The sequence below is a fragment of the Zea mays genome, chromosome 1 (genome assembly GCF_902167145.1).
Source record: "Zea mays cultivar B73 chromosome 1, Zm-B73-REFERENCE-NAM-5.0, whole genome shotgun sequence".
NCBI lineage: Eukaryota > Viridiplantae > Streptophyta > Magnoliopsida > Poales > Poaceae > Zea > Zea mays.
In genome coordinates, this window is record NC_050096.1 from 223,627,881 (window position 1) to 223,639,159 (window position 11,279).

The 11,279-nt window shown below is 42.0% G+C and overlaps 1 protein-coding gene across 1 annotated transcript; it reads right to left on the minus strand.

Moving 5' to 3' along the window:
- Nucleotides 1–3,203: 3,203 nt before the first annotated feature.
- On the minus strand, nt 3,204–7,882 carry LOC100279599 (uncharacterized). Its single transcript, NM_001152596.2, has 3 exons — nt 7,400–7,882; nt 6,908–7,290; nt 3,204–3,856 (listed from the first exon to the last, which is right to left on the minus strand). The coding sequence occupies exons 1-3, from the start codon at nt 7,509–7,511 to the stop codon at nt 3,539–3,541; spliced, it is 813 nt and encodes a 270-aa protein (NP_001146068.1). The 5' UTR covers nt 7,512–7,882; the 3' UTR covers nt 3,204–3,538.
- Nucleotides 7,883–11,279: the final 3,397 nt, after the last annotated feature.

Sequence of the window (11,279 nt, forward strand, 5' to 3'; positions counted from 1 at the left end):
TGTGTTGCAGGAGACTTCCCTAAGCAGCAACCTGGTGAAGGCAAGTGTCCTCTAACCCATTATGTCCTACTTAATTTATAATTCATTGTCCCGCATACCATGATCAACCTAAGGATTGACTAGTATTATGTTTTCCTATCCTTATTTACCCTTTGGGAATTGGCTATTATGATTAGTATTATGCTACTACTTTACGTTAATCAATGAACATGATGAGAATATTTATGATACAATGATGTTATTCTGGTTTTGATGAACTTGTGATGCTTTAGGGGGCTCATGCTGTTTCCTGAGTACCTCTCCGTAAGGACCTACTCGTTGGATGACCACCCAAGAAAACAGTACAACCATGAGGGTGGAATGGGACGCCCTAGTTGATCAATTAGAGAAACTTGAGGTGCAGTCGGCTTTGCCGTCATGCCATCAATAGGGTCCAGGCATAGTACTTTCTCTATCGAGGCTGGGTGCTGAGGTTCTTTCGTGTTGCTTTTGTTAGTCATCCTTCCTATGGGGAGATGTACTATGTTTATCAAACTGGAGAACCCTAACGGGCGGCTATGACCTCTGGGGAGTCTTTGTAAAGGCTACGTAGTGAATCCCTGGCCATTCACCTCGGTAGTAAAGATCGGGTCTGGACAACCTAGGCTGGGAAGGGATCACGACTCGTGAGTAAAGTGTGCAACCTCTGCAGAGTGTTAGAAACTGGTATATCAGCTATGCTCACGGTTATGAGCAGCCTTGGGAGCTCCTTTGATTAGAGTTACTTTGGATACTTTTTATGATGATGCTTAATGATGATGACTATCTTTATAATATTTGGTATTTCCTCTTGAAGGGAGTGCCACTTGGGTAATAACTTGGGTTTAATACTAAAACTTGGCTTTCTACTAGTAATAAGTACCTGACTAACTAAAATCAACTTCTTTAAGCTTAACTCCACATACAGCTAGTCCACTTTAGCCAAACAGGACATTTGCTAAGTATGTTGATGTGTACTCACCCTTGCTTTAAAACACCAAACCCCAGGTTGTCCCCATTGCAACCAGTGCTCAAAAGAAGATGAAGGCAACATGGAGGACTTTCCGGAGTTTCAGGACTTCGATGAGTTCTAGATTAACAGTCAACTACCTGTGAAGGCCCTATCATACTACGTTTCGTATTCGCACTTTGATCTATGTTAAGTTAATGACTCTATGGATGTCTTGGACATCGTGATGTAATAAATTACTTATTTCTGCTATTATTTTGAGCAATGTGTGATGATGTCCAATTATGTAATCGCTATGTACGTGAATTTCTGATCCTGGCACGTACATGGTTCGCATTCGGTTTCCCTTCTAAAACCAGGTGTGACATAGGGAGTCTAGTCTATGTAATGCTAATGTCAACTTCTTTGTGATCCACTCTTTTCACATGACCATTCTTCTAAAATAGAGGGAAAATTTTAGAGGTCCACATATTTTTACCCTTTCTAGTGTCTTAATGTCTTCCTTTTTGGTGTTTGATTTCAAATGGGAGAATTTTAGAGGGCCAAAAGCAAACCCAAACCTTATCAAATACTATAACCACATTTTTCAAAAATTTCAAGTGATATTACTTATATGTGATATCTAATGTGTGGTAACCATATTTTGATAAGGGAGCTTTAGAATATTTCCAAAGGGGGAGAATGTCATCCTTTTGGGTTTTTGGTCTAAAAGAGGAAGGATGTGGTTTATGGAGTTGGGGGGCTTATGTCCATAAGACCACCATATGGGATATTTAGCAATGGGCAAGAAAAGTTTTGTTGCCTGGGTTACAAACTAATACGATAAAGGACGCAACCAAAGCAAACAAATAAGTGTGGAAGCTTAAAAGCGATAGAGATACGAACCCCGTAGACGCGACTATATTTTTACTGAGTTATCAAGAACCATGCAAGGTTCTTACTAATCCTTGTTGGTTCCCCTATACAAAGGGAAGCCCACACGAGGGTTGAACACCCGATCAGGTAACTTCGTAGATAGTTGTGGGCCTTCTCCACGCGTAAGTAGTGATTTGCTTCTGGCCTCTCTCGAATGCTTCCCATTGTTTCCACTATCGAGCTTTCAGCTGAAATGCCACAAGCCTCGTTCCCTCCGGTGTCGACCACACCACAAATATGATTGTGTGGTCTCGCAAAACTCTTGTCCCACTTGGTATAATTACAACGACGTGTGCAAGCATCGAGGGTTTGGTGTTTATTACTCACTTCTCTCACTAGGGGTCAAACTAGAACAGGCGCTACAGTGGCGATCTAACTAGCCTAAACATTTCGTGAAGCACCTACGTTAATCATCAAGTGGTTCTATTAAGAACTTGGGTGTCTGAGCTATGGAATGAAACCTCAACTTTTTTGGTAATGTATCTGAGCTTCCACACTTGGAAATGGCTAGTTGGGGTGGTATTTATAGACCCAAGCCCAAAAGAGCTATTAGAATCTTGGTGCGTCTACCGGTGTGTCACGGGACAAATATAGTGTCTTCCACGTCAGCTAGTTAGTGGAGTATAGTTGTTGCCAACTGTTGAGCCTCTAGGTATCCGATATGCCACTGGTGTTACACCGGACATGTCTGGTGCCTTATACTCAACTCGGTTATATTTGCATCCTCTATGAGTGCCGCATCCAGTACGGAGTCCGGTGACACCAGATATGTCTGATGCCCATTAACTCTGCACCACAATGGTGTCCGATGCACTCAGTCTTTAGTTCAACCATAGTTCCTATTTGGTCTGGTGCCTTTCTACTGTATTGATTTTCATGTTTTCGCGTTTCTTCTCTTTGAGCTACTTTTGCCTTTGGTCTTAGACTCTTGGCTTCTTTTGCCTTTTGTCCTAGACTCCTGTATAATCCTGATAAGTCTCTTCTAATCTCTTGCTTTGAAGTGTTGATCCTTTCGACCACCTTGTTGCCTTCATCTAAGTTTACGATATATCTTTTAAACTACAAATATAAACACTAGCAAACATATTAGTTCAAATAGTTATATTAATCATCAAACACCAAAATCTTTAAACAAATGGGCTGAGTTCCATCTGAGCATCTGAAAAAGAATATCTGTTGGCATAAGAGGTACCATCACCTTTTAGTGGCAAATGAAAAACTCCCTTTTGTTTTTAAATTCCTGTAACACTTGATAACATAGAGGATAGTAACTGTTTTTGGCACACAACCAAATGAAGTGCAGCGATTGGATATACTTTCATCATCTTATTCACAGGCCTGTGTTGGATATACATTTTCATGTCTAAAGCAGCATAAAAACGCATGCTGGCTGCTAGTGCACAACAGGTCTCCACATCCACTTATTTCAACTTTTGGAGTCTCATGTTCAAAGCATATTATTATATATATGAACATACAAATCTTCAGAAACATAAACTTACAACATCAGTTCTGTTTCATTACTTGAAAACATCTGACGGCACATAATCAACACAGTAATTATATGTTGCAGAAAAGAGTCGAAACCAGGAGAGGATTTGCTCTTTGCACTTGATGCATCCATCCATCAACCGATCAGTTCCAGAACCAAGATGTCCAGTTGGCCAGCTGCGCCTCCTCAGCACCATGGTTGGTGACCCCAACAGCAAACATGGCGTCGGGGAGATCAAAGTTGCAGCCCTCATCGCTGACCACGCCACCATCCTCTTCCTCCGAAGACAGGGCACCATGTCCAGTGCAACCGCAGCTGCTGTGCAGGTCGTCCTTGAGCTGCTGCGCCAGCAATTTCTCAGTGCCTGTGGTGTGTTCGTTTGGCTGGTCGACCTCTTGGGCAGCGATGGTTGCCGACAGGGATGTCTCCTTGCCTTGCAGCTTCTCTGTTAGGCAGATCACCTGTAGCAGATATTGTAAATTGTGTCAATCGCAGTCATCGAAACATATTTAGCTGGCATTGTGATCTGATCTGATAAATGGGAAACATTAGCACATGCGGCCTCTGGGTGTATCATTTTTTATTTATGTTTACATTTAAGGCAAAGCATGAGACAATCAAATACTTAAATGGAATAGCAATCATATGAATGTAACTGTGGTACTTATGAAAGATGTTAATGCCTTCTAACACGTAATTTGTGCAGATGTCACTGTGTCAATGTTCGGAATTTCTTTCAAACATGATTAAACTGCAAACTCCTAGTAATTCTGTATATATTCGATCTAAAAATAATATTAAACAAGCTTTAAATAAAACAACCTAGAAACACGGATCAGCCCATCCCCAGATAGCTTTAGAAACACGTTGAAGAAATATCCTTGAAAAGGCCTTAGTGATTCCCCTATTTGTTTTCTTTCAGAACAAAAAACCAAGTGTCATGTTTAGTTGGATATTTCAACTATTTCTAGCCATTAAACAATTTAGTCTCGCTATTTTCCATGTAGTATTCTTCATCGTAAATGGCATGGGTTATACGTGCGAGCTCATCAGTACAATCAGATCTGAGCAAAGAATACAACAATATAACAATTGGCCTAACTGGTCCTATCTATTTGACACTTACCAAAGAAGGAGAACATTTAAATATCAAGTGATTACAAAAAAAAAGATGCATTTAATGAGGATACCAAACATGTTGTGAATTCTATGAAACACAGAGGTTCTAAAATAAATAACAGATATTGTGGTAGGCATATTTATTACTCCCTCCGTTCTTTTTTATTTGTCGTCGTTTAGTTCAAAAATAACTAGCGGACTTCGAGAACAGAACTAGTACATTGAATATCTTGAAGATCCAACCAGTCTCATCCATAAGGTACGGAGAAAACAAATACTCACTGAATAGAGCAATGATTGCAGTATTATATTAGGTGCTTGTCTTTCTTCCTATCTTGACATCTTTTAGACATGTACTAGAGTAGGGCTGGACAAAATGCTCGTGGCTCGCTGGCTCGCTCGTTTCGTGGTCAGCTCGGCTCGGCTCGGATCGGCTCGTTTGAATTTTGTCACGAGCTGAGCTGACATCCTAGCTCGGTTCGTTAACGAGCCAGCTCGGTTTGTTAACGAGCCAGCTCGCGAGCTAAACGAGCTACCATATTCTAGTAAAACGAAACTATATACATATCATTTATAGAATAATTGATGAACATGTTATATATATGTGAGGTGTCTATGGCCTATGAATTAAACTAATGATTAATGAACTATGCCTATGTGTTAATTTGGTCTATGCAAATATAATTATGAGTTAAACTGATGAACATGCATGTGAATTGTGAATTAATGAGTGATGAATTGTGCTAATTTGGTGTTATATTGACATGGTTTGTGAAACTATGAGTATAATTACTATTTTCTATTGTTAAATTAAATTGAAATTAACTAAAAAAATAATTATTATATACATTTTATTTTTTTCTGCTCTGGCTCGCGAGCTAAACGAGCCAGCTCGAGCTCGTAAACGAGCCGAGCCGAGCTGACTCTGTGGCTCGTTACCTTAACGAGCCGAGCCGAGCTGGCTCGTTAGCTTAACGAGCCAGCTCGAACTCGGACGAGCCGAGTCGAGCTGGCTCGTTATCCACCCCTATACTAGAGCACATCTTCCCTAAAATCTAGCATTATTTTGATATTTAAATTAAATCCAGTTCATTCTAAAACATTTAGACCTAATAAAGACATCTTAAGCTACAATATTGCGCATACACCTCTATAAGAATAGTCACTCAAGTCTAAACTGAGTGATTACTTTGATTTAATTGCAAAAGAACCACTACAGTTGCACATGACATGACTGAGTATTTGGTAATCTGTTTACATCCGTTTACCAAAAAAACTTCAAAATATGTTTTCTTCAAAAGGCGTGATGCATAGATTAGAGCAATTAACTCTTCCCCAACACATAGGTTAGCAATTATATTAACTCTTTCCCATCACATAGGCTTTCTATAGTTTATCGGATTTAGACTTGGGAGGTGTACGATAGGTACCCAAATTCCTAAGAACTGCAGAGTTAAATTGGATAATACCTAAAATACATCCAGTAGTGGGTCATTGCTGATGACTACCCATGGCCAAATTGAAGGTGACAAAAGTGGTACTAATTTAATCTAAACAGTACCCTCTTCTGGGAAGACAGCTTTTTCGCGCAAAGGCCGTTGAGCTTCAGAAAATTTGATTTCCAAGACCTACAATTTTATAGCTAAACCCTCAGAACTCCTTATAATCTTAGCGACCTCCATTAAAAGGGTTTGTGATTGCCAATTGACAATTGCTCGACATAAATGTCTTGGATGGGAACAGCAGACATAAGCATCATAAAGACGAGTTGACTATTTCTGTTTCATGAGAATTAAATTCAAACTTAAGAAAGAACCTACTACCAATAGCAACACTACTGGTGTAAGTTCTCGATTGTTTTGAGTGTATGGTCGAAAGGTATTATATTATCTAAAAATTCTCATCTTAAAACCCCATGTTCCAGTAATATTGATAGCATTGATGACACTAGTTTGACATACATGCTGGGATTTCAAAACATCCAAACAACAATGATCATGAACTCATATCCGTTATTCCTAAATCTTAGCTCTACTTCCTACGGATATGCGCACACTTGCAATCTTTTAATTGCACCATGGCATGCAACTACAGACCATGACCTTTATTTAACAGAGAAGAGAGGCAAATAAACAACATATAGTGGAAAAGGTACAAATGATACCAATACCAATTAAAGTTAACATGAAGCTTAAGGACAGTTCAAAAAAATTGTAGCTTAATCATTAAGTTGGCAATATGAACAAGTTCAAGGATCCCGATGGCATTTCTTATTATCCGATCTACCTAGGCATCATAAGTGGAGATCGAAGATGCATGAACAACGCATGTGGTCACCCATAAAATCAAGTAAAAATTACCGTGGAGACGAAGCAAGGTGATGAGGTGGCTACCTGTGCCCGGAGGCTATCGTTGTCGGCCAGGAGGCCCTGGTGGTCAGCGGCGAGCGCGTTGTAGGCAGCCTTGAGGCGGTCATAGTCGGTCTCGAGCTGCTTTGTCTTCCAACGCGCGCGGCGGTTCTGGAACCACACGGCCACCTGGCGGGGCGCCATCCCCAGGCGGCGAGCCAGCTCGGTCTTGCGCTCAGGCTCCAGCTTGTTCTCTTCCTCGAAGCTCCGCTCCAGCAGCTGCACCTGCTCCGCCGTCAGACGGCGCTTCTTCTCCGGCGCCTGCTCGTCGTAGTACTCCTCCTCCAGGAGCTCCTCGTGTGTCGTGAAGAAGGGCCGCTTGCCCACGCGCGTCGCGTCGTCCATGGCCAGGACCGCCATCGGAACACCTGCGTTACATGCCCACATGGCACCGCCCCACCGGTAACGGTAAGCAATTGGGGGTCTCAAGAATCGCCAGATCTGACCAGCACATGGACCACGGATAGACTGACGCACCTCGGAAGAAGCCGTTGCTGTTGGCGCTGCCTCCGCCGCCGAAGAGCAGCATCTGCGCGCCACCGCGCCGCCGCCCGTCGCCGGAGTCGAAACTGACCGCGCTCGGATGCATGCTGATTCTTTGTCCGCGCCCTAGTCCCTTCGTCTCGCCAAGAACGCAACAAAAGCCAATCTTGAAACCTAAGAACGCAAACACACACTTGAACGGATGCTAGGACAGCGCAGCAGCAGCGGCCCGCCGCCGAAGCGATCGAGGCGGGTGGGGCGTCCTCAGAGGAAGCAGGAGGAGGAGCTGAGCTTATGGCGGAAGAAGCTAGTGCTCCAGAGCATCCGCGTGGACGTCTTCATGGGGTACAGCGAGAACCCCATGAACCCGCCGCAGGGCAAGGAGACGAGGGGCTTCCTCCGGCGAGGCGGCGACCGGGCAGACCGGCAGGGACTGAGGTGCAAATACAAGTTTTGAGAAGGGGGTTGACACTGAGGGAAGGCCGACGAAGTGAGCTCCGGTGGCGGACGGCGATGAAAGTTGTTTTTCTTCTGCTCCTTTTCTTTAATTTGGGATTATTATTTTTTTGGTTTTGGGTGAAATTTGTGGCTAAAGTTGAGAGAGCTCGGGATGGCGGGATTTATAAGAAGCGGGAGGGGGCAAGATGGGCCGGCCAGGTGTGCTATTGACGGAAATGCCCTCTCTATTAGCATGTGATGTTGCCTCCTGATTGGGGATTAGTGACTTTTTTAATCCCATACATGATACAGTTTTGGGATCTAAGTTGCTTCTGGCGGATCACGCACGCGTAAGCGGGTTTAAGGAAGGCACTTTTCTTAATTATATAGATGCTGAGTTGCTGGCTTTTGAAGCTTGAAAAGGAGGAGGGGGTTGGATTCGCATTAGATAACCCAAACTTGTGTTCTTGTGGACTCCTGTTCAAAGGGATGGCAATTTTACCCGCAGGTTCGGATATCCGTCGTATATCTGATTCATCGGGTACGGGTTCGGGCACGAAATTTGACCTGTGGGTCTTACCCGTACCTGACCCGATTTTATTACGGGTCGAGTACGGATTTGATTTCATTCCCACGGCTACCCGACGGATATCCGAAGATAGTGATTTTAGATTTTCAACCTACCAGTACGCTAGCTAGCCGTCCATCCTCGACAGCTCATCCTACTGTCATCTCTCCCTGTCTACTGATGCTTCTGATCTGGTTCTAGTACTAGTGCCAGTACGTTTGATAAAGTGCCAGTACGTGGTACGAGTGCTATCTAGTACAAGTACTTGAGCTAGGAGAGTGTTAATACACCAGACGACTGTGCTAGCTACTCTCCGATCTTGACGAGTTGGAAGTTTATTAACAAAAAAACATTAGCAACACATGTCCAGGGCTACATCTACACGACTGCATTATGCAACAACATTATGTGCCTCCGGTGATCATGGTGGTGTGCGACGCTCAGAACTGCACTAAATTTCATTGAGGGAGAATGCACCAAGCTGCTATACCTGACAGGTACCCGATATCCGCCCGATACCCGATGGGTACAAGCACGGGTACACAATTTTACCCGTGGGTATAGTCATGGGCGGATCTGGATAATTCCCGCGGGTATGGTCACGTGCGGGTATTTACTCTACCCGATCCGAACCCGACCCGTTGCCATCCCGGTTGTTCATCTATAGTGTGCTCGTAAGTCTACTAAGGCTATCTACAACATCTATTATATTCAATCTTCTATCTCATGCTCTATTTTAAATTTCACTCTGTAAACCGTGTAATCTACAATATAAATCCCCTATTTTACACGATTTACTGCGGACAGTCTAAGCTTTCAAATTTGCAGGATGTTTGAAAAATCCTAGTTACATGTGTTCCCCATTAGTCATCATACGATGCACGGAAACTTTATTTTGGGTATAGATAAGCATACAAAATAAAAAATCATTAAGACTAGTTTAGAAACTCAAATTTCCTTAGGATCCCTAACTTTTTTCTAGGGTGAGCAATCCTAGGGGATGCCATTTGAATAAGATATGCAGTTATTTATGTGAGGTTTTCCCTCTTTAGGTTTGTCTCTCCTAGCTTTTAAACTAAGGTATGAAAAACTCAAGCTCTAGTTGTAACATTTATTTGAACTCGGCACAATTTGTTGTTTTTTAAGAAATATTTTAAAAATTGTACTTTTGTAATAAATTAATCAGAAGAGTTTATATTTGAATTATTAAACAGCTGCGAGACTTACATTTTCTAGATGGATGAAAGTGGAAATGGAAATTATCATTTATCATAATAAATATGATAATTATTTTATACCTACCGACAATTGTCCTATAAAAATATATATTCCATTATTTAGATTATATTTGGTAACACTTTGATTCTAAAAAGTCGTGTTGTTGTTGCATACAAAAGGTTTTAATATTATGATTTGATGGGCTTCCATTATGACCATAACCTAAGGTGTTGCACTTGTTCAGTTTTCACTTGCAACTACTGCAACAAAACTAAGATATTACAATGGATGGTAGAGGGTCAGTATTACTACCTTGACTTTGTTATCTTCATTTGTCTATTTGGCTTTAGTGCAGTGGATAAAAGCTTTAATGAGTTGCATGATGAGAAAAACTTGACTGAGCATGAGATTGTCTTCATGTATGCCAATCCAGTAGTTACTGATTATCTTGCCAAGGGTCTCAAACCCTTTTATTACATTCTAAACAAGATCTTCAGACAGACCATCAATGCTAAGATTGGATCAGCTTCAAATATGTATGGGTATGCAAGGAATCTATTGGCAAGGATGGGTCTAGGTGGTGCTCCCTTCTCGGTCTCATGGTTTATTTGGAATGAGTGGATGTTTACGGTCGAGGATTCATGCAAGGTGCTTCTTTTTGCGCCTTGTGTGATGTTTATCATTAAGAGGTCGACCGAGTTTGTCTTTGCCAAAGATGGTCTTCACAAGCCTTTCAAGGTTGAGAAGACTCGTTCCTCCACATTAGTTGAGCCTGGTCGATCTTGTTCAGCTAGTGAGCACCCCCGAACATCATTTGCAAGCGATCACCCCTAGACTCTTTGCCAGTGATAGGCTAGACCTTCTTGCCCTTCTTCTTCCTCCCATGGGAAGAAGAAGAGTAAGCTTTAATGATGGCTCAATGCTATTTTTTGGACTTGAACATATCCAACAAATGTTGCCTATGAGGCCTAGCTTGAGATTCCTGAGTTGCATGCACACTCTGGTCTTCCTCATCTTGAGTCTTCTTATCCTCCACCAGCTTACAACGACATCTCTAGTGGAGAGGATGAAACTAAGGAGATTTAGGAGGTTCGCCATTCGTCAGCATGGTGGTCGACAGGCTTCTCTTGCTATACTTCTAGCACTCATAAGGATGGTCGTACAGTTATTTCAGACAACAACGAGGATGATGATGATGGCGGTGATCAGGGTGGTGATGAATTTTCTATGGGACACGATCGAGAAATAGGACAATTGATTCATTTATTCTTCTTCTTCTTACTTTTTGGTGCTTGGTACCAAGTGAGGAGAAGTATGATGACGATGGAAAGGGGTCAATCTCATGTTCTATCGCCATGGACCCTGTTTATTTGTTTAGCTATGAGATAAATGATGGATTTTAGAGTTAGGATAGCGTTATGTGCATTCTAAACTTGTTTTGTATTAATTATTCTCGAATACTCTTTATTATCAACCTATATGTATATTTATCTCAGCACAATTAAGTACTTTATACACTTGTGGTGGTGAAAATTTTCCGTTTTTTTGTTGTAAGAATTTCATGTGGCGTGTAGTGCAAATGACCGATAGTGTCATGTCGTAGCAGTGTCAGGCAAAGAGTGACATTGCCACACTAAAAATATTATAGCT

Excerpts from the sequence above, each read along its gene's own strand:
- LOC100279599 (NM_001152596.2), bottom strand. The coding sequence starts at position 7,511 with ATGCATCCGAGCGCGGTCAGTTTCGACTCCGGCGACGGGCGGCGGCGC. Across the intron at positions 7,291-7,399 it reads CAGCAACGGCTTCTTCCGAG|GTGTTCCGATGGCGGTCCTG; the intron begins GTGCGTCAGTCT and ends CATGTAACGCAG. Across the intron at positions 3,857-6,907 it reads ACGATAGCCTCCGGGCACAG|GTGATCTGCCTAACAGAGAA; the intron begins GTAGCCACCTCA and ends TATCTGCTACAG.